This window comes from Macaca fascicularis, chromosome 3 (genome assembly GCF_037993035.2).
Source record: "Macaca fascicularis isolate 582-1 chromosome 3, T2T-MFA8v1.1".
Classification (NCBI taxonomy): domain Eukaryota; kingdom Metazoa; phylum Chordata; class Mammalia; order Primates; family Cercopithecidae; genus Macaca; species Macaca fascicularis.
Window position 1 is genome coordinate 86,782,491 of NC_088377.1, and position 24,299 is coordinate 86,806,789.

A 24,299-nucleotide genomic window follows, 5' to 3' on the forward strand; every position below is an offset into this window, starting at 1 on the left:
CCAGAGCAACTTCCAGTCCTTCAAGCTCCATTCACTGTAAGTATCCTATACGGGTATACTATTTTAAAAACCTTTCATACTGTATTTTTACTTCACCTTTTCTACGTTTAGATATGTTTAGAGGCACAAATACCATTGTGTTACAACGGCCTACAGGATTCTGTACAGTTAATATGCTGTACAGGTTTGCAGCCTGGGGGCCATAGGCCATACCGTACAGCCTAGGTGTGTGGTAGGCTGTACCATCTAGGTTTGTGTAAGTGCACTCTAGGATGTCCACAATGACAAGATTGCCTAACAACAACATTCTCAGAATGTATCCCTGCTGTTCAGTGATGTATGACTGTAATTAAAAAGTTTATGTTCAAAGTTGTCTGAATTTTACAAACTTCCAGCCAAACCTGTGACCAAGTGCAGGTTATATTGAACCAAGAGGAAAATGACTGATTTTAAGAAGCAATGCAGTGATTACTCTCCCCAAAAGCAAGCTTCCTGAATGAAGGTTCCTCCATGTCACCAGAGCCAATGAAATGACTTTTGCCATCAAAGAAGCTCGTGGCAAAGAATGACTAAGAGTGACTTCTGCTTCTAAAGTGAGAAGCAGGTTTCTCTTCCCTGTTAGACTCTTGCCCTTTCTTGAGGCAGTCACTGTGAAGCTTTTTTTTGGGTGTGTACCTTCCAGAAATTTTCTATGACTAACGATTTTCTAACCTGACCAAGATAAGATGGCAAAAGAAATGAAAAGTATGTGCTCTGCTTATCCTTCCTTATTGATGTCAACTTATATTAGGAATTGCAGTGTAGACAAGGCAAATGTGTTACCCTTTTATGATTTCTTTGCTAAGATGGGATCCAGTATTCATAGCACTCCACTTATCTGTGACCTATTCTGGTCACACATTCTGAGGAGCGGTAAGTCCTACTTTGCTGGTGCTTGAATATATTGCAGACAGATGTGCCTCCGCATTAAAATGCAAGTCAAAGTGTCAAGTAACTATCTTTTTACGTATAAATCCTCTATTTGTAATAACTGCTTTCAGGAATCTGTCTGAAAATTTTCCAGGTGAGGTAAAGGACAATCCAAAAGATTTTTACCAATGTTTCTATTAATAATCTGCCATTGGGGTTTGGAGAAAAACATTTTACCATTTAGGATCCTTAATATAGAAACTCACTTTAATTTTGTCCTTACATGCAATTTATAAAAAATCAACTGCTGAATAACACTCAAGAGAATGGCTTATGTAGGTGAACAGAAAATACCCACACTTGTAAATTGTAGTCTAAGAAATACCTATAGCTTAATTCCCTGTTGCCTGTGATACAGGACACAGAAAAACAATGGATTGTGGAAATAACCCATTGATGATTCCTGAGTCTCATATTTCCATCTGTTGAACTGTCATATCTAATCAGATATCCTGCTATTTTCTTTTTTTTTTTTTTGAGACGGAGTCTTGCTGTGTCTCCCAGGCTGGAGTGCAGTGGCGTGATCTCGGCTCACTGCAAGCTCCGCCTCCCGGGTTTACGCCATTCTCCTGCCTCAGCCTCCCAAGTAGCTGGGACTACAGGCGCCCGCCACCTCGCCTGGCTAGTTTTTTGTATTTTTAGTAGAGACGGGGTTTCACCATATTAGCCAGGATAGTCTCGATCTCCTGACCTCGTGATCCACCTGCCTCGGCCTCCCAAAGTGCTGGGATTACAGGCTTGAGCCACCGCACCCGGCCTATCCTGCTATTTTCACACACATTATCAACCTGCCTAAAGACAAACCTGCCATCCTCCCCTCCTGCCTTTCCTGCTCCTCTTAGCTCTGTGCTGTTAATGGGACTCATAGTTACGCGGTCCTGAAGACGTGGAATCAAGCCCCACAGACTCTGAGAATCACAGAGCTGGAACACACGTTAGTGGTCACCCATTTGCAGAGGAAGCTGGGGTCCCTAGCAGGGGAGGAATGAACAATGATTGATACCCAGCTCTTCTGTGGACATGCTGGAGCTGGAATGCCTGTCTGCAGACTGAAGTCCTAGTGACTTTTTCCTCCACACCCCCCGACTTCCTTGAGGCTTCGCCCCACGGGCTGCCCTTTGTTTTCCCTCTTTGTCACCTCAACTCGGCCTCATCCCCTTCCATCTGATTGTGGCAGTGGTCTCCAGCAGGCCTCTCTCGAATCCCTCTTTGCCACAGCCCTTCCTCTTCTTGGCTTTCATGGTCTTCTTTTAAAAATATAAGTTTGTGGCTGGGCATGGTGGCTCACGTCTGTAATCCCAGCACTTTGGGAGGCTGAGGCAGGCAGATCACTTGAGGTCAACAGTTCGAGACCAGCCTGGCCAACATAGTGAAACCCCATCTCTACTGAAAATACAAAAATTAGCCAGGTATGGTGGTGCATGCCTGTAATCCCAACTACTTGGGAGGCTGAGGCAGGAGAATCACTTGAACCCAGGAGGCAGAGGTTGCAGTGAGCCGAGATTGTGCCACTGCACTCCAGCCTGGGTGACAGAGCGAGATTCTATCTCAACAACAACAACAACAAAAAAATGAGTTTGCATGGATGGCTGTTGGGAAACCTGAGCTGTGGTCCTGAACTCCCTGTGTGAAGTGAGCTCTTGGTATTTCAGTTTACTAGACTGTAAAGCAATGGTTCTTCACTGGGGTAATACTACCATCTATGGGTGTGTGGAAGTGCTGGGGGGCTGTTCTGTTTTTGTTTTGTCATAATGACTAGGGAAGTGGGGGCACTCCTGACATTTAATGGATGGGGTCAGGAAAAAAATGTCCTGCCATGTAATGGGACGATTCCACACATCAGAGAATTGTCCTGCCCCAAATGCCAAGAGTCTTTCCTTATCTCTCAAAATGTGTTTTAGAGATTATTTCACCCTGAAACAATGGCTGATTCAATTACTTTCCTCAAATTCATTCAGCGGCCCCTTAAAAAAGTTCCAACTCTTCCATGCGGCACTAAAGTTTTCTGAAAACCAAGGCACAGCAAGCGGGGACCTGCTGCTCAGCTCAGACTGAACTAGTCACTGTCTCTCTGTGAGCCTTTCTCAATCCGACCTCTGCACCTTTGCTTAGGCTGTGCTCTGCAAGGCTTCCCTTCCCCATCCTTTGTAGCTATTCTACCAGTTTTCAAGTTCGAGTCAGGTACCTTATTTTATTTTATTATTTGTTTTGTTTTGTTGAGACAGAGTCTTGCACTGTTGCCCAGGCTGGAGTGCAGTGGTGTGAACACATTTTGCTTCAGCCTCTACCTCCCAGGCTCAAGCCATCCTCTCACTTCAGCCTCCCAAGTAGGTGGGACCACAGGCACAAGCCACCACACCCGACTAATTTTTAAATTTTTTGTAGAGAAAGGGTCTTGCCATGCTGCCCAGGCTGGTCACAAACTCCTAGGCTCAAGCGATCCTCCCATCTCAGCTTCCCAAAGTGTTTGCATTACAGGCATGCCAGGTGCCTTATTTTAAAAGATACTTTTCTTTGGTTTCTTTTGAACTTTTGTGGCACTTATCCTAACATCTCTCTTGCCACTCAACCATATTCTGATTTCTCTTGTTATTTAACTCTGTATGTATTTTTGGCCTGGCTTCAAAAATGGAATACAAACTTCTCCAAGGCAGGGATTGTCTCATACTTTGCATTCCACAGTGCTCATAGCAAGCCAAGCATGGAATCAATTTTCACTGAGCAAAATCACATCACAGCAAATGCAGTCAACATTTCCTACCACCCACTCCCCTCTATTTTGATACCAGAGTCCCTCTGTCTCCTTGTCCCTAGGCTGAGGGCTCTTGCAGTGGGAGGAACCACATATTTATTTTCTTAGAGGCCGAGTCTTTGTTTTCTCTGGTGCACTGCCTCTGGATCAGATACCCTCTGCCTCTTGGCTTCTCTCTCTGTTGCTTTTCTTAGTGTCCCCTTGTGTCAGTCAAAAGCTACCAGAAGAGAGAGGGTGGGCACAGGGATGGATGAGGTTTGGAAATGTGACGAACAGTCAGGGTGGATGCATTAGGAAGCAGACAGATGGCTATTGCACAGCAACGCCCTTTCATCGTATGTGTTAGAGTCCTCCAGCTAGTTCTTTTTTTTTTTTTTGAGATGGAGTCTCGCTCTGTTGCCTAGGCTGGAGTGCAGTGGCACTCTCTCAGCTCACTGCAAGCTCCACCTCCCGGGTTCACGCCATTCTCCTGCCTCAGCCTCCCGAGTAGCTGGGACTACAGGCGCCCGCCATCACGCCCAGCTAATTTTTTGTATTTTTTTTAGTAGAGACGGGGTTTCACCGTGTTAGCCAGGATGATCTGGATCTCCTGACCTCGTGATCTGCCCACCTTGGCCTCCCAAAGTGCTGGGATTACAGGTGTGAGCCACCGTGCCCGGCCCCGGCTAGATCTTAACTGATACAGATGGCACTTTGCCATACATGTTATGGCAAATGATATTAATGATTTAAATGATATTAAATTCACTCTATTTGGGCTATTCAATCCCATCAAACACATGTTTTAAAACAGGTAATGCAAGTGGTGTCCATGGTTTCAGTCTTGTTATTTCAGTTAGAAAGGTTTTAAATATTTACATTTCAGATTATTTTCTTGTCATTGTAAGAGATCTGTATTTTAGGGAACTCATCTTGCACAACTGAAGTTTTTGTTTTATTGGCAGTGAATCTGTCTGCAGTACTCAGCTACTTTATCACATGTAGTTACCCTATGTGGATACTGAAATTCTCTTAATGAGATTAAAGAGCTTGAACGTTTTAAGTAAATTTAAATGGTATATTCAAGTTCATGAAGAATTTTGAATTTATTCCCTATAATCTCAAGACAATCCACCTTGTAGTTTGTGGAGTGTTACAGGAATGCCACCAGGGAGAGAGACTATGCATGTTGAACTGGGAAGCTGGGGCATTGCTTTCTGTAGTCTGTGAACACATCCGCATCTAGCAAATCCTGACACCCATGTAATGCTCAGGGATGTGTAGTACTTCCTCTCTGCCTGGTCACATATACCTTATATATATGAAGAAAGAAAGATTTAGCATGCTTTCAGCAGTCTCCTGAAACAATGATACTTAAGACGGCTCCATGAAAAAAAATTCATTTTATCACACTGGCATTAAGCCATGAATGCCACTGGTTGGAAACAGTTACGTTTCTCAGAGTATGCAGAGGACTCCTGAAACAGTGGTAAATAACTGGTGCCAATACATCAACAATAGGCTCTTCCCTTGAGACTTATGTTTGCTATCTGGAGGAGGTGGCTGCAGGGTGAACTGTTATCTTCCCAGTTTCTCTGGAGACAAACTCCCTGGCTCTCCCTGGAATGACTCACTGTGGGATATAAGTATCTCTCTCTCTCTCTCTCTCCATATATATATACACACACACACACACATATGCATACACACACGCACACATGCATACACCCACGCACACATGCATACACCCACACACACACACACAAACTCCCTCACCTACATACACATATATTCCTTTCCTTCCTACACCATGTTTTTCATTTTTTAACCTTATTATAATCCAATTCTAAAAGCTGTTTTGTGGGAAGTAGTTTTCAGAGGCCACATCTCTTGAGATCCTGGTGGTTTCCACAAAAAGAAGGCACAGATACTTGGGAAATGTCAGTTAGGACCTAAAAAGACATTTGCTCATGATATTGTCAGGAAGTGATCAGGAGCAAACAAAGAGCTATGTTTTGAGTTTTGGCTCAAGAAAGAAGGACAGGAAGAGTATGGAATATAGATACTAATTCAGAAAAGCAATGAAGTGATGCTTAGCCCTTCACGGTAGCCACAAAGTGCTGCCAAGGAAAGAGTACATGGTAGAGTGGGAATAGAGTAGGAATAGAGCACCACTTCCTGTGGCCTGGTTAATTTCCCCTAGTTTCTAGTCCATGGATACATTATTGAAGTATTTTCTAGGATGTTATGGAGAGGTAGAAGTTTAAAGTTAGTCAGACATAACATAGCAGTTCCATGTATTCACACGTGACAGGCCTCAGGAGGCACAGCTCCAGCTATAAGTGTAGGGATCTCCCGACATTGCATTTTCATTTTCCTTTCAACTAGACAGGTTTTTAGTAGTGGTGATTGTGTGGGACAAAAGGCAAGGCAGAAAAGGTAACTGAAGACAGTTACCTTTTACCGAGTAGCTGGGACTACAGGTGCCTGCTACCACGCTCGGCTAATTTTTTGTATTTTTTTTAGTAGAGACAGGGTGAAGGTCTGGGGTGTTAAGAGGGCATCCCAGTCATTATTCTTCTACAGAGCAGGGCGCATATGGCTTAGTCTCTTCCAGCGCAGGCAACCCTAGATCCTAACCACTAAAGAATTGTTCTGTCCCCATGGAAGAGGCAGAGACTGTGACCGGTGAACAGTAGGGTGGGGTGTAGGGAGGGTTACCTCTCCAGCGCTGTAACTTCGGAGTCTCTGGAGGTGCTGTCGGTGGGTTAGATGATTGGGAAGACGACCGTTCTGAAGAGGGATTCGGGGGTCAATGAAAGTGGTAGCTCGACTGTTGTGGTCCACGAAAAAAGACTGTAAACAGACCAGTGAAAAAAGCACCATGTGTGAGAAAAGGCCAAAATGGAGTCAGTAATATACAGGAGTGCTACAGGGCCCAAGCCTCAGGTTTATTTCTGCCCAGCCTCCCCTACACCCTACTTCCTTTTTTAATCTACTCAAAACTCATCTATCTAGTTCAGGCTAAAGGAGGCTGCAAGCAGGAGGTGAGCCACGGGCGAGTGAGCATTATTACTACCTGAGCTCCACCTCCTGTCAGATCAGCAGTGCCACTAGATTCTCATAGGAGCGCAAACCCCATTGTGAACTGCGCATGTGTGGGATCTAGGTTGCACACTCCTTATGAGAATCTAATGCCTGATGATCTGTCACTATCTCTCATTACCCCCAGATGGCAGCATCTAATCACAGAAAAACCAGCTCAGGGCTCCCACTGATTGTACATTACGGTGAGCTATAGGATTATTTCATTATATATTATTATGTAATAATAATACAAATAAAGTGATAATAAATGTAACATGCTTGAGTCTTCCTAAAACTATCCCCTACCCTGCCATCCATGGAAAAATTGTCTTCCACAAAACTGGTCCCTGGTGTCAAAAAGGTTGGAGACCACTGATCTAGATGGGGAACAGGACACTGTGCCTGTTTGCTCAGTAGCTGAATGAAGCAGTATCAGTCATAGATAAGCACTCTACATGGTTCATGGAGTTTCTAAGTAGTGACTATAATACTTTATTCAACATGGCAAATGACAGCAATAGATTCTTTACTGGGTTAAGATAACACTAGTAATTAATTTGTAGAGTATTTTATTTACATTTAAGATAAATGTTTTTTTAAATTACAGAATGTGTATATTTTCACTGAGAAAAAACTTTAAAAAGATAAAAAAGTAGAAAGAAGATAATAAAAATCACCCCAAATATCAGAGTCTAAAGATAATCACCAAAATATTTTGATTTTTTTCTCCTCAGTTTTTTCTTTTCCGTACATACAAATATATACATATTTTCTCCACATTTTTTCACTTACTATTTTGTAAATATTTCCCTAAATTATTAAGTATTCTTTTAACAGAGAATTTTAATGACTACATGATATTAAGTTTGATGGAAGTATAACAATTAATTTTAGTACTCTTAATTGTCAGACATTTGAGTTTTTTACTATTTTAAAATAATGCTTCAATGAACACTTTTTTTTTTTTTTTGAGACAGAGTTTCACTCTTGTTGCCTGTCACCCAGGCTGGAGTGCAGTGGCACGATCTCAGCTCACTGCAACCTCTGCCTCCTGGGTTCAAGTGATTCTCCTGCCTCAGCCTCTCAAGTAGCTGGGATTACAGGCGCACACCACCATGCCCAGCTAATTTTGTATTTTTAGTAGAGACGAGGTTTCTCCATGTTGGTCAGGCTGGTCTCAAACTCCTGACCTCAGGTGATCTGCCTGCCTCGTCCTCCCCAAAGTGCTGGGGTTACAGGCATGAGCCACCGCGCCTGGCCAAACACTCTTGAATATAAATCCTTGTGCCATGTCTGATTACTGTATATATTCCAATATACAGCAACATTGTTCTTTAAATTTATCTCTCATAAAAAAGAAAATTATTACCTTTTTTTTTTTTTTTTCCAACAAACCCTTTGTACCATAAGACAACTTTTTAATTACTCTCTTTTCAATGAACAGTAACATTTGGTGAAGTCATATCAGCTTTAAACGACCTCAATCAATGCTAGTTTTAGATATTTTTAGGTTAACCTGACAAAAGTAGTTAAATAAATTTTATACAGATTTAGAAATTATTCTTGGAAGGTGTAAGCTTATAATTTCAACTACTGGATGTCATTGTAAACAAGAAGTTTAAAGAGCTTTATAAAAACTCATACAGGAAGTGGTTTATTGAGACAAAAATATACCCCCCAGGAAAAAGGTAAATAACAACACTTCTAATATCATGAGAATCAATATTTGTGACTTGCAGTAAAATTCCCCAAGACAGCAACCCACACAGATTCAAAAAGGGCTGTATGTTCAATTGGAACTGAAGATGATATACCCTTGAAAAATTGGTAGAGGACTCAAAAAATGACACTAGTGATGTAAAAAATACAAGGAACTGGAAGGAGACTTAACTGGGAATGGGAAAAAACAAAATGCATCAACATGCACTTTAAACACACAAGTGTAAGCTAAACTAATAAATATTAAAAATAGACTTTTCATTATTCAAATACATGCTGAGATGTTTATAAATTAAATTAAATAGGTTCCTTATATTTGTGTATCTGTGGCAATTCTTTGGTATGCATTTCTAAAAGTTGAATTAATTACTTGGTTAAAGTTAGAAAAATATTTATGATTATTGATCCATACCAATAAACTATCTTCACAACAGTTGTTCAGATTTATCATGTTATCATTAGTTCATGAATCTTCCTCTTTATAATTCTCTCACAAATACTAATTTTGAAAGAACTCTTAGAAACGTTACATGGTAAATAATGATGAATTACAATTTCCCAGGGAATTTACAAAAGAAAAACATTTTCTTATAGGCTAATTAGTCAATTCCTTCCTTAGTGTATTGCCTGTGATGTCTGTTCCCTTTTTTGTTATTGTTGTTGGGATGTTAAAGTTTTCTTATTTATTATCCATGTGCTAAGTTATACATCTGCTTTCAAATTTGCTTTTGATTTTTGTTTGCTTTATTTTCTAATACACTGAATTTTTAATATTCCTATATATTCAAATCTCTCAATCATTTCTCTCCAGGGCTCAGTTAAGTGTTTAAGTATATTTTTCTAGCTTTAGGTGAGTTAATCGTTAACACTAAATCTTTCACCTTTCTGAAACTTATTTTGGTATAATATTAAGTTATAGTTTGATATTTTTTATCAGAGAGCTCATTTTTCCAAATCATTCATTTCCTATTGTTTTATTATAAATACATTTCTTATAAATACTACTGTCTGTTTCAGGATATTTTATTTGTTCCAATGGTCTGAGGCTTTTCACTGGTACCGCACTATTCCAATTGTTAACGTCTGTAGGGCAAGTTTCCTCTTTCTTTTCCAAGATTTTCTTACATATTCTTGTCTGTTTGCTTTCATTTTTCCAGAGGAACTAATATGAATTTTATTAAGTTCCAAAAATAGTTCTATCAGGATTTTGTTTAGAATCACTTTGAGACTGCAAATGATTTTGGAGAGAATTCATTCCTTGTGAGAGTTTGTGTAACCATTTCCCATTTCTGAACATGTCTATTAAAGAATTTTCTTCATAGTACAGTTTTGTAGTTGTTTTACTGAAAGACACATCTTTCTGGTTAAGATGATTTATAGGTATTTAATATTGTCTGTTGCTATTCTGAGTGCATTTATAACCCTTCATTGCTGGTACTCAGGAAAGTTATTATTTGTGTATTTACTTTTTGTCTGCTCATCACATTAAATGCTTCCATCAAATAAATGACTCTTTTAAGTATATCCTCTTTGATTTTTAATTGCAAATCATGTTAATTTTGTCTCCTTCTTTAGGAGGACTCTTTCATTTTTACCTCCTGTTTTGTAATATTGGTGAGTATTTCTAGAACAACGTTAAATAAGTGGTGGTTGAAATCTTTTCTTATTCTTGATTTTTAAGGGAAAACTACTAGGCCCAATTGTACAATAAGATGTCCATTGTTTTAAAGGAGGCTTTATTAGGTCACGAAAACATATTTACATTCTTAGTTGACCAAGGGTATTTGTTTTTAAAATATGAATGTGTATTCATCACACCTGTAATCCCAGCACTTTGGGAGGCCAAAGCAGGTGGATCTCTTGAGCTTGGAAGCTTGAGACTAGCCTGGGCAACATGGCAAAAACCTGTCTCTACCAAAAAAATACAAAAAATATACCAAAAAAAGCTAGGCGTAGTGGTGTGCATCTGTGGTCCCAGCTACTTGGGAGACTGAGGTGGGAAGATTGCTGGAGCACAGGAAGTTGAGGCTGCAGTGAGCTGTGATCATGCCACTGCACTTCAGCCTAGGTGACAGAGCGAGACCCAGTCTCACTAAATAAATAAATAAATAAGTAATTTTTATCAAGTAATTTTTAAAAACATTTCCTAAAGCAATCAACTGAAATTCTCTAATGCTACTAAGTCTTTGAGTATATCCTTTCTATATTTTATTATTATTCACATGTATTTTCAACATTTCTCAATGGTTTCTAAGTATTTATTTTATTTTAAATCCAAGAGTCATCTAGAACATTGCTTTTACTTTCCAGCTGGCAAGGATTTTGTTTTTATGATTGTGCTTAAATTTACCTACAATTCAGTTTTATTGCTTTATGACCATAGGATGTGACCTGATTATATTCTGCTTTTTTGTTTTCTTTGGAGTGTAGAATATCACCACTTACAAAAATAATCATGAAAAGAAGTTGTCAACTCTATTTCGGGGGGCCCTTTTTCTTTTTTGTTGTTGTGGCAAAATATATGTAAAACGATAATCATTTTTAAGTGTACAGTTCAGTGGCATTAAGTATAATAAATTCTCACGATTGTGCAACCATAGGCACTCTCCTTCCCCAGCACTTTCTCACCTTCCCAAATTGAAACACTGTATCCACGAAATAATAACTCCTCATTTTCTACTCCTTCAAGCCCCTGGTAACCTCTGGTTTACTTTCTATCTCTGTAAGTTTGACTATTTTAGGTTCCTCATATGAGTGGAATCATATAACTCTTATCCTTTTGTGTCTTGCTTATTTTACTCAGCATAATGTCTTCAAGGTTCATTCATGTTGTAGCGTGTGTCTGAATTTCATTTCTTTGTAAGGACAAACATTTCATTGCAGATATATACCACATTTTGTTTGTTCATTCATGTAAACTTTATTTCTAATAAAAGAATCAATATGTTTCATTCACATAAAGTTATATTGTTTAAATCTCAAATTATTTTGTCTATTTAATCTGTCAAACTGATGGATGTAAAACACATTTTCCTACTACAACTGTATTTCTTTCATCTCCTTTCATTTCTCCTTGATTTTTCTTTATTTAATATAATATGTTATTATTTGGCTCATAAGGTACATGATTATTATATCTTTATCTTAATTGTGCCATTGATTAATATTAAATATTTCTTTGACCCCCATTTAAGGATTATGGTTGAAACTCTCCTTTGTATTGTATGAATACTGCACCACTGGTTTTTCTGTTACTGTCTTCATACTACATTAATATTTATTCTTTTATTTCTAAACTTTCTAAATCACCTCTTAGGTATGTCTTTTTGTAAACTGGATCTGTTTGTTACCAAAGCTGAAAGTGTTTTCCTTTTGGTACATAAGTTTATCATGTTTCCACCTGTTGCCATAACTGTTATGCTTGGCTTTACTTACTTTTTTACTTTACTTACTTACTTGTTATCTTAACTTTTATTGTTTCCATTTTCTTTGCAGTTTTTTGTGTTTTGTCATACAAACTCTATTTTGTTTGATTTTATCTTTTGAAGGAATTTGGAAGAGAAAAATTCTATTTTAAATGGTACAAAGAGGTGCCTTTTAAGCTTGTCAAATTACTATATTGAGCCTTTGTTTTTTAAACGATCCAGTTTTATTCCCCTTGAGCCCAACTAGTAACTCAGCATAACCTTCCTTCCCCTGCTCATCTTCCCTCTTCTCACTTCCTTACTTTTTTTTTTTTAATTCCAGTCTGGTGACATCGATCCAGACTGTTACTATACAACTATTCCATTTGTATTATACAGCTTTTCACACATTTTATTTAGACTTTTCCAATATGTTTTAAAGCATTTTAACAACAATGACTTTTATTTATATTTATGTATTTGATTGATTTAAATACTCACCACTAGTCCTTTATATACCATCATTTTTTCACTATTAATGTCGTGCTTTGATTTGTTAGTGATCCATCTGGAGAATGGCTTTTGGTGTTTCATCAGTGTCTTAGTGTGTTTGTGTTGCTATACAGGAATACCTGAGACCAGGAAATTTCTAAAGAAAGAAGGTTTATTTGGCTCATGATCCTGCTGATTGGAAGACTGGGCGTCTGGTGAAAGCCCCAGGCTGCTTCCTTCCACTCACGATGGAGGGTGAAGGGGAGCATGTGCAGAGATCCCATGGTAAGAGAGGAAGCCAGAGAGTGTACGGGTAGGGAATGGGTGCCAGGCTGTTTTTAACAACCAGCTCTAGAGGGAACTAATAAGCAAGAACTCACTCATTGCTGCAAGGATGGCACCAGTCCTTCCTGAGGGATCTGCCCCTGTGACCCAAACACCTTCCACTAGGCCCCACCTCCAACACTGCCACAGTGGGGATTAAATTCCAGTGTGAGATTTAAGGGGTCAAACAAATCATATCCAAACTATCAAACCGTAACAATCAGGATGGGTAAAAGAGTAGGGTAAGCTCTGCTTTTGCACATGAGGTTGTTTTTCTGTTTTCACCCATGAATGACAATCATTGTCTGTATTTAGGACTACTGGGCTACAATCTTTTCTCATCAATATCTTGGAGTCATTGCTCTGTGGATTTCTCTAGTTTCATTTTTAGGATGGGAAATTTGAAGCTTGTCTGATTTTTATTCTTTTGTAGGTAACTTTTATATTATCATGGCTGCATGTTGATAAGATTTTTAAAGAATTTCTATTTAAAGACATTCCGGAACATGTGTAGATCTCTAATGTATTTTAATTACCTTTACTGTAATTCAGTGAGCCCAATTAATCTGCTCACCTAAATAATTTTAAATCAGCAACGTTTTAATTTTAATATTTAATATTTATTTAATATAATTAACATTAATATTTAATTATTCCTGCTGTACCTAGTATTCTGGTTTCTTCCCTCAGGTAACTCTATAAGTCATTGGTGCAACAGAGATTTATTGAGTGCCAACTATATACTAGGCATTATTCTTGGCTCTTGATGTTTTATCAGTGAGCAAAACAAAGATTTCTATTCTCAAAAAGCTTAAAATCCTGCCACAAGAAACAGACAATAAGCAATAAACCTAATAAATGTGTAAGTGACATGGGGGAGCACATGGTCTAGGGGTCAGGGAAGGTTGTGGCATTAACTTGAATGGTTAGGATAAGCATAGAGAAGATAAGTTTTTTCATTTTTCAGTTTTTGCTTTTTTTTTTTTTAACCGTCTCCTCCACTGATGGAAATCTGGTCCCTTCCTTCTGCTTCAGGGGCTGTTTCCATGTTCATACGCCATATCGGTGATGACATTTCACACAGCATCAGTGCTGCTCTGTTTTATCATTATGCTATTATTATTACCTTTTGCTTTTCCCTGCAATCTTAAAACAGCTATTTTCAGACTACCTATGTCTGTTTCCTCCCAGCTTGTTTTCTGTTTGTGGCTTTTTCCTCTTGGTTAATAACAGAAGTCATGTGCTCCTGTGCCATTTCATGGATGATGAATAGATGTCTTTTAAACAGTTCTATTTTCCAAAGAAAATTATACTTTCTGAGAAAGAATATGCTTTCTGAAAAAAGAGACATGCTTTTTGTCAGACCAAGATTCTGTTTGCTTCTTGCACTAGTGTCTCTTCCTAGGCCCCTTCTCATTTTATTTATTCATTCCTTAGCAGAAGCTGCCTTGGCCTCATGTCTGCTACAAGATAGGACCCATGGGGCCCACCGCCCTACCTCTCTGATGGTGACTGCCTCCCTCAGCTCAGACTTGGAATGAGGCATAAGGCACACATGCAATCTCTATTAAATTGGGCAGAAGGCTCTGTCCTCCTTTCTCAGAATCTGAAGATGGCAGATGAGTCAGATGCCAGTGTGTTCTTTGCTCCAGTCCTCCTGAAGCAGCAGAGCTCTGAGCTCCTTGCCTCTGTCCCCTTTGTAGAGATGACCATGCATTCAAAGACACCAAACAGCTCTGCCCAGCCCTTCTACTTCCTATCAAGGTGGATAAGAAAAGCAAATGTTGCCATGTTTGAATTTGTAGATAAAGCAAGAAGCAGATTGTCCAGGGTGAGGGGCAAGGACCTGCTCTGGACAGCTATGAAGGTGGCTTTTGCATAGTGAGCTATGGCCACCCCATTGTTCAGGGAGTTGTGTTCCTAACTCTCAGCCTGCTGTGCAGCATATCCTTTCCAAGGGTGAAACCTGTGAGACACAGTCCTAATATGTTTTTCTCAATCTATTCCCCTCATCAATGGGCTTTGGCAATGAGATATTCTTTTATTTCCCCCACTTAACGATCTTGATCTTGGATTATTTTGGGGGACATTAAGAGAAAGAATGGCAGATACTACTAATCTGTCATGATATTATCAATCATTCCTTCATGAACTTATTATTTATCTGGTTGTAAAATCATGAAGGCAATGTAGGCATTATTGTTTCTATTTTAAGGCTCAGAAAGGTGGAGTGACTTGCACAGGGTCATGTATTTAGACGGAGATGGACCGGTCCATGTATTTTTCCCACTATCCTCCTTTGTTCCTTTCTGACCACCCTATGGACTGTGGTAATACATTGCAAGTCTAAGGCAACTTTCCCCAGCAATTCACTACATGGTATGCCTCTTAGACATTCTGTCACTATGAGTGTGTGTATGTGTGTGTGTGTGTTCAATTAATAAGAAATAGGTGAGACCATTTGTGTGTGTGTGTGCATGTGTGTGTAGGCACACAGCTAGTTGGTGTCATAACTGAAAGTCTTCTCATTTCAAATTCAGAATTTTTCTCTCTCATGTATGATATCTTCTTGCTAAAGAGAATTAGGGGGAAGAGCTCTTGCCAGAAATTCCCTCATATGCATTCCCAAATGGAACAAAACTCTCAGAGTGCATCTCAGCCTCTGTGCTTCCCTGCTGGTGTGACGACCAGAGGATGTCACATTATCTGCATGTGTACCATGGAGAACCAGGGCTTATTGCATTGGGAAGCCTCCTTGTCATTCCACTGGGCTCCCTGACATCCTTATCCTGGTACAAAAACTGCAGTCATGGAAATCCAAGACTCAGCAAGCTGTTCACATTGGTGTGTGCTGTTTGCATGATGAACATGGTGGTGTTGTCTTGGCGTCCTGGTTAAGCAATAAATGTAAACGTGGCTACCCGAAACCCAGCTCTGATAAGCCGCTCCTCTACTTTCTGTTCTGGCTCAGGTTTCATTTTCCCACCCTAATGCGTATCACCAAGTCCCCACATACAAATCATTGTCCCTCTCCCAACAGAGGCCACGTCCAGTCAACGAGAAGATCCCAGGGAGCAGATGCTGGCTACAGTGGCTTTTCTACTATACAAGGCATGCTCTTTCCCCTCCCCTAATTCATCCCTGGTTACAGAGGAGCTGGTCCTAGAGATTCATTTTATGAATGGACTTGTAATGAGTCCCCCATTCTTTCCCCACACACTCCAGAGAGTCCAGGTTCTGAGGCATGCTAAGGGGTTTGTAGGAGAGAGACGCAAGGCTTCGAGGGGACATTGATGCCAAATCAGCTCCCTTTGAGGAACACAGCTTTGCAGGATCACATTCACAGAGGAAAGGACACGTCACAGACATGACTGCAGGCAAAGCTTCTGGTTCCTTGGACCAGAAAGAGGGAGGGATTCTCTCTGGTAAAGTTCATAGAAGGTTACACAGGTTCAGTTCTAGTAAATTACTTGGCCTGTCCTTTGAATACATTGAGATGGCTGATGAAGATTAGGAAGAAACCTTCTTGTTTTCAGACTCAGCTGGTCTTCTAAAGCATGGCCAGAAAGGCCCGGTTTGGGTTAAGGTCACACAGAAGCAAACTGGAAGCCAGGGAAGATCACACGGGCCCAGCACACCCCACTCTGCTTGTTAGGCTGTTTTACAGAAAACTTAAGGTGTATTAGGGAAATCACAACAAATCCTCTAACAGTGTCACTGCATTTAACCAACGAGTTTATCTCCTGAGAGTTAGCTGTCTAAGGAAGCAAACAACCAAAAGTTCACTGGACAGAATTCGGTTCCATGTTCCAAACCTAAATTTAAAATCATGCAGACAGTGGTTCTTAATTAGGTGTGACTTTGCCCCCCCAGGGAACACATAGCAATGTCACAACAGTTGGCATCTAGTGGCTTGAGGGATAGGAATGCTGCTAATGTCCCATAAGGCACAGGGTATTCCCCTGGCCTGGCCCCCTTCTCCCCACAGTAGCCCTGAGGTTGAGAAGCCCAGATGTGGATGGTCATCACCCTCTTTCCTGCTGGCAGCCGACAGCGCATCTCCCAGACATAACTCCTCCCTATACCCTCCTCCTCACATCCTCGCTAATCTTCACCTTGGGGAAGGAGCCTGTTTGATGAAAACCCAGCATGTGGGTCACACTCACCTTTCCCTGCTGGTCCGTTTTGATCTCCCAGCCCCGGGGCAGTTCCAGCCGAGTGTCTGCGAACATGTTGATGAAATTCACCAAGTCCCGGTTGTGCTGGTAGCGTTCAAAATTGCGAGCATCCCGTCGGACTTTCAGAATCATGTGCTTTAAGCAGGTGCTACTGGTGAACACTCGGTAGGCACTCTGAGACGGGTCAGGGCGATGGGGTAAGGAGTGGGGAATGAGGAAAAACACAGAGCGAGCACACCGTGAGCACCCTAACACTGCTAAGTGTGATTGTGACACAGCGGTTTATTATGAGTGTGAGGTAGAGGCCTCAGAAAATGAGCTCTTGCTCAAGAAGTAAATGCCCAGGAATTCGAGACCAGCCTGTGCAACATAGCAAGATCCCATCTCTACAAAAAATTTTAAAAATTAGCGGGGCGTGGTGGCACGTGCTTGTGGTCCCAGCTACTTGGGAGGCTGAGGTGGGAGGATCACCTGAGTCCGAGAATAGAGGCTGCAGTGAGCCATGATTGTGCTGTTGCACTCCAGCCTGGACAACAGAGCAAGGCTTTGTCTCAAAAAAAAAAAAAAAAAAAGTAAATGTGCATTGAATCATGCCCCCTTGGCCCACATGGACAATCTGTGACACCTGTTCCACCTGAGTGCTGCGCAGTACGGGACGCGGCCCACCACCCCTCTATGCGACTCCACACGGTTTTCTCGCTGTCTCAGTCACGTCTGGCTCTCCTTGGTCTCCCTCTACCTGCCTGAACCTCACTCCTCTCTCCCCTCCATGGTCCCTTCTCTGACTATTGAGGTCTGCCTTTGGTCCTCCTACCTGTCTAAAACAGGGAGCATTAATTTAGGGCCTCTGGGGATTGAAGGCTGGACGTGAGAGGTCTGTCATTTCTTTGAATCCTATGTAAAAACTTGTGTGTGTGTGTGTGTGTGTGTGTGTGTGTGTGTGTAGGGGGTTGGGGGATGGGAACAGATGAAGAAAGAAATGACAATGTGACAGTACACAGGGCTGGTGTGTGTGTGTGTGGCAGCAGGGGCGTGCGTGAAAGGACAGACCACATGTAGACAGGGGGTTGGTTGGGCCAGTGGCTCCTACTGGCCCAGGGCCACCTGCACCCAGAGGTGGGGCATGGCCATGTGCCACGCGCTTTCTCCCTGTGGCCCCCACAACGCCTCTGGGGAGCTGCTTGGGATCGAGCCACTGGGCATCCCACAGGCTTCTCAGAAATAACCTGCTAAAAACTGATATCCCCCTCTGTAGCCACGCCCTCCATCACCCAGTCAAACTCCAGCTCCAGCTTAGTGCGGTCACTGCCTCACCCAGGTGACCAAAGCAGAAACTACGCTGTCTTTCTTGAGTTATCATCTTGCGCCCACTCATGATCACGGTGGACCTAAGTGCTGCTGAGTCCATGAGAAATGTCCTTGAATGGAGCCATTCCTTGCCACGCTCCCACCCCTTCCTTAGGTCACAGCCAGATCATCTCTCACTCAGCGGTTGAATCAGCCTGTGTCTTAACCCCCTCAGCTCAGTCTCTCTCCCTGACACTCTTCCAGAGAAAATGCATCATCAACCCCCCTGGTCAGGCAGCCCGAGTGCTACTGTTGACTCCTGTGACCTGCTGCAGTAGATCCAGGCTCCTTTGCATGAATTACCAGGTGTTCTGCTGCCCAGTCTCCAGCCCCTCCTCCTCTCTCCCTCCTGCCAGTCACTCACACTCACCACCTTGGACTTGTCCCCCAGGCCCCCTCACGGGTGCATCCTTTCTACAGATGTCCCTCTGCCTGGACTTCTTCTTGTCCACTTTCGACCTTCAGGACTCAGTTCAGCCGCCTCCCCAAGAATGCTCCCTAGCGCCCCCAGAGCACTCTGTCCTCCCTCAGTTTGGCCTGGTCCTGTCACACTGGGCTGATCTTTTTCACATCATTGCTCCACAAAATGGGATCTCCTACTGTTTAGGTGTCACGTTAATCTGTCTTTGTGACTCCAGCACCTAGATCTGAGCCTGAACCGCAAAAAATGTTTGTTGAATGGAAAAATTAATGAATATAGTGATATCATGCCATTGCTTTCTTGAAAATACCAAAAAAAGCAATGAAAAAACTACATATGTAAAATCATATCAAATTTAACTTCAGTGTGATATTTGAAAAAACCATATCAAAAAGAAAGCCCGTTATTTACCTAGAAGAACTCTGCTTTAAAATTTTATCAGTGAAAATGATTTTCTAAAATGATTAGGTTGAAGGGAATCTGGCCGATTCATAATCTTGCTCCTTTAAAATTTTAATAATAATAAAAACAAGTTTGCTTCCAAAGCACTTTCACTGACATTAACACATTTGAGCCTAACAAAAACCCAAAGAGGCAACAGCATTTCCAAATCCAGCCTTTGTCCTTTTTGGGAGACTCACAGATAGTCAAAAGAGTGGACTGAGCTGTCTTCTTTGTTTTTTCTTGCTTACGTTAAAATTCTACCCTTTTAGATCTATCAGATGACTTTACAAAGCTGTGTTTTGGGTCTTGCCAAGCCAGGCCCCTCCCTCCGCATTTTAGGGCACTCACATAATTGGCATGCAGCACAGTGAAGAATTCGGGGTTGGTGATGAACTTGACCGCTGGGGACTGCAGCAGCAAGGTGATTTTTTGTGAGTTAACCGGAGAAAGTGACCCTTCTCTCCTTAGATCTGGAAAAAATGAAGTTGGGAAAAAGGCATTTCAACCTCTGTATTTCGCTCTGATGGCAGCAGCACACAAGCCTTCACCCACACAGCAGACTGTTGGATTTAGGCCAAGTGTCATTACTTTATGTATGTCAGTTAAGAATCATCATTTCCTAGCAGTGTTTCTGCATAACTTCAGTAAGGCTCAAGTCCTCCAACATCTCTTCCCTTTTATCACAATGATTTTCTTTTTCCTTCCCCTTCCTTCCTTCCTCCCTTCCTTCCTTCCCTCCCTCCCTCTTTCTTTCTTTCTCTCCTTCCTTCCTTTTCTTTCTCTCTCTCTCTCTCTCTCTCCCCCTTACTTTCCCTTTCCTTTTCCCTTCCCTTTCCCCTTCCCCTTCCCCCTTTTTTCCCCTTCCCCTTCTCCTTCTCCTTCCTTCCTTCCTTCCTCTCTCTCTTTTTGCTTTTCTTGAGATGGGGTCTCACTCTGTCACCCAGGCTGGAGTGTAGCTGCGCGATCGCAGCTCACTGCAGCCTTGAACTCCTGGGCCCAAGCCATCCTCCCAGATACATAGCCTGCTGAATAGCTGGGACTACAGGCATGCACCACCATGCCTGGCTATTTTTTCTTATTTCCTTTACAAATTGCTAACCATAGCTGTGATAGACTGTTTGCGGAAAGGACCACAATTCCTCTCCTTGTATCCACACCCAGTTGCATTGAGACTTTGCTGCTCTTCCCCTTGGTGAATTGGGGCTGGCCTTGTGCCTTGTTTCAACCAACAGAACATGTCAGAAGTGACAACGGATCAGTTCTGCATCAGGGTTTCAAGAGACCTGTGTGTCTCCACTCTCTGGTAACCCTGCCACGGCCATGAGAATGAGCTTGGGCGAGGCTGCTGCAAGATGAGAGGCCACAGGGCCATGGGAGCAGGGACAAGCCACCCTAGTGGCAGCCGTCTCAGGTCAGCCCTTGGCCGACTCCACAGCTGATCCAAGATGGACAGGTGAGCTCAGTAGCATTCTGAGGAGCCACCCAGCTGAGCTCAGCTCAAATTGCCAACCTGTAGAACTGTGGGGTAGATGCATGGCTGTGAGTTTCAGCCACTAATTGTGGGATTTTTTTTTAAAATACAGCAAATGCCAACTCATTTAATATGAAACTCAGAAATAAACTTTCTGCTGCCTTTTCCTCGTGTTTCTAGTTACTTGGCTATTGTACCTTGTCTCTCTCAGAAGTTTGAACAAAGAAATAAATAACAGGCCAGGTGTGGTGTCTTATGCCTGTAATCCTAGCACTTTGGGAGGCTGAGGCGGGAGGATCGCTTGAGGCCAGGAATTTGAGACCAGCCTGGGCAACATAGCAAGACTCTGTCTCTACAAAAAATGAAAAAATTAGCCAGGCGTGGTGGTGCATGCCTGAGATCCCAACTACTCAGGAGGCTGAGTTGGGAGGACTGCTTGAGCCCAGGGGTTTGAGGCTCCAGTGAGCTATGATTGCACCATGCATTCCAGCCTGGATGACAAAGAGACACTCTCTCCTCAATAATAATAAATAATAATAATAATAGTAACAGAAAAACCTAAACTAGTCAGTTTAGTTAGCATATCTGGTAAAATGAATTGAAAGGGGGGAATTAAAATTGGTAGTGGAACTGTGGATGTGCCTTTTTAAAAATCACATGAAAATGTCCAATATTCTGCATTGCCCTAGACGGCTGAGACCTGGCAGGATTGGGATCCCAGTGCTGCCTGCCCAGACTGTTCTCTAACCCTTCTTTTGGCAAATAAATCTGCCATCATTTACCCAATTTAAAAAGAAAGTGGATTATTAGGATGTCACTGTGATAATCTTATCTCACTACAGGTTAAAAAAAAAAAAGGTGGAAGCTAGTCTCATGCCTTTCGATTATCCTTGTCGGAGTTCCACTCGGGCCAATTTAAAGAAATGAAGACCAGGAAAACCAGGCCCCAGGTGAATGCCTACTGTAGTGGGTAAAAATTCCCTCCTGTGGCATGCTGGAAAACCTCTTCATTCCCAGGTTCTTCTCTTGGGGGAACTGAATTTTATTCTATGTGCAAATGAGTGATTATTCCTAGTGTTATCACACAGCTCCTTTGAAATAGACTGTGAATTTTTATTGCATGTTTTATTTATAAGTGAAAAAATCCTTAGGACACCAACAAATACAATAAATTTACTTAACAATAAATTATAAATAAATAAATAAAACATTTAGTTAACACTACATGATTGAGCCACTGACAAAGTTGCCTTGCTCCACAAGCACTCTAGCAAATTCAGCTCCATCCCCGGAATTCATCTACTTTCCTGTCTCCAGATCCCCACACCAGGGCGGTGGTGTTTCCTTCACTGTGATCACTTCTCCTAAGTTTCCTGGTGGGAAGCTCATTCTGTCTGCTTTCCCTTGGGGGCACCAGGCATGCCACCATCCTCTACCCTGGCCTTCCACTCTCTTCACCCTGGGGCACATTGCTCCCCATGAGGCAGGGTGACAGGCTTGTAGCCCTCTGTCACACAGCCCCTGGAAGCCATCACAGGTTGTGGGGACCCCTCCTCCAATACCTAAGCTGGACTGGGAAGATTCGGCTTCTGAGTCACTCCCTCCACCTCCGCCTCCTCCTGCTGGGGCTTGCTCGCAGCTTTGGCTGCCAGAATCTTCTTCCGACCTCTCTGTTGCAATGGTTCGCTGAATGTTTTGATACCTTTGCATTAGAAAATGGAAAGACAGGAGTTAACTTTGGTTTGCTCCTTGGGGGCCAATACTCTGAATCAGATAATTGGAGAAATCTGTAAAGAATTGTCTTGAGTGTCAGGAAAGAAATGCTTAAAATTCCCACAAGATAGCCAGCACAATTAGCAAGACAAGTATCTCTAAGATGATTCGAGTTCTTTTTGTTTTGTAAGCTATGATGAGTTTCAAGTATGGTGACTTTTCAAAAATCAACACAAATAATAACTAATCATGCAAAACAGCCTGTGCCCTGCATTAAACAAAATCAGGCTAAGTCTAAAATAAGAGTGTGGGAAGTAAATTAAAATGCTACAACTAAGATATCAAATTACCTCAACATTATTGTAATAAGTGTACAAACTGGGCTAGCGGTTCTACTCACTTAGTTTTATTTGTTGGATAATTGATATAATTGGGCAAAGGTCATGGAAATATTATACCTAATAGCATGCTGGCAAATAAATAAATGTTTTCTGCTTATTCAAAGGCTCATTTTGTTTTTCTTCCCAAGTTGGGGACTTAGTCATTTGGCCAGCCAGCTAGCCACCTTGCCAAGTACCAAATATTTGCTAACCCTTCCAATGTGTGAAGGCTTTGTGCTGGACTTTCCGATGGAGGAGAGGATTAGAATACGACATTGCCCTTTAAACACACACAGTCGAGATGTAACAAAAGGCAAATGGGACGGAAGCCATAACTCCAGCCAGGTGAAAGGCTGTCACAGACAGGCAAGAGGTGTGTGGGACACAGATGAGGAACCTCCCAAGGTTTGTAAATTGTGAAGTTGGAGTATGAATTTGTTGGAGAATTTGTTGGGAAAGGACATTTCAGAAGAGAAACAACATGTGCGAAAGCAGGCCGCCCTCGGGGATCTCTGAGACACCTGGCAGTGGCATCAGGGTGTGTGGGCGCCGGGCAGGGCCAGGAGACCAGTGGAGAGGGAGGAAGGAGCCCCAGAGGGCGCCCTGCAGTAGGATGGGTGCTATTCTCTAGGCCACAGGTTCCCCAACCTGAGCCACGCAGAATCACCCGCAGGACTTAAAACACAGACTGCCGGCCTCACCCCCGGAGTCTCTGATTCAGTAGGTTTGGCGTAGGGCCCAGGAATGTGCATTTCTTTTTTCTTTTTCTTTTTTTTTTTTCTTTTTCTTTTTTTTTAAGAATGTGCATTTCTGATGAGTTCCTAGGTGATCCTGATGCTGCTGGCCTAGGGATCAATCTTGAGAATGAACCATTGCTCTTGGTGATGGGTGGCTGCTAAAAACAACCAAAAAAAACCAGGCAGGGCCAGATGTACACGGAGAGTGATTACCCAGTGTCGGAGTGGAGAATGCATTGCAGGAGAGGAGCCTGGAGCTGCGGAGAGCAGCTGGGGGCTCCTGCAACAGCCTAGGCTGGAGACTTTCTGTCTCCGGGAAAGCAATGAGGGGGTGAAGAGGAGGAGGAGGATGAGAGATAGGGTAGCAGGGAATAGCCAGTCTCCAAGTGCAATCCCAGGTGGGAACGCGCGGGGATGCTCGCTGCACAGATGAGGCTCCATTATGGCAGGATTTCTGCAGACCAGTGCCCCGCCGTTTCCTTGATCTTACAGAGGAAAGCTTTCTCACTGTAGTCTCCAGGCCATTTGCAAGAGCATCATCTGAGTGATTGTTAAAATTACAGAAATTGAAGCAAAATAAAAATCTGCATTTCTAACGAGTTCTTTAGGAAGTATTATTTATATCTAGGTTTGAGAACTACTGGTGTAAGGGCTTTCTTTCACTGTTGTTTTATCTGGGGACACTCCCACTCACTTCTGACACCTTTCAGAAGCCACCTTTGCCTGGAGTGGTTACTGCAAGGCATTTCCTGAGCAGGCCTCTTAGAACAAAATGTGGAAGGGGGCGATGAGCTGAGCGGTGGTGTATCTACAGACAGAAATATTTGTGGTAATTCACCACCCCGTACATCTGTGGTGGGAGGTTGTGAAGAGTGATGGATG

General features: G+C 42.2%; 1 protein-coding gene across 20 annotated transcripts in view; it reads right to left on the minus strand.

Moving 5' to 3' along the window:
• The window catches only part of HECW1 (HECT, C2 and WW domain containing E3 ubiquitin protein ligase 1), a 464,113-nt gene that overhangs the window by 79,949 nt on the left and 359,865 nt on the right, over positions 1–24,299 (minus strand). For all 20 annotated transcript variants that reach the window (XM_065542077.1, XM_074035183.1, XM_074035186.1 and 17 more), the window contains 4 exons: positions 22,150–22,289; positions 19,465–19,586; positions 16,893–17,078; positions 6,422–6,556 (listed from right to left, as the gene is read on the minus strand). In XM_065542077.1, coding sequence (XP_065398149.1) covers positions 6,422–6,556; positions 16,893–17,078; positions 19,465–19,586; positions 22,150–22,289 — 583 coding nt within the window. The remainder of the gene's footprint in view (positions 1–6,421; positions 6,557–16,892; positions 17,079–19,464; positions 19,587–22,149; positions 22,290–24,299) is intronic.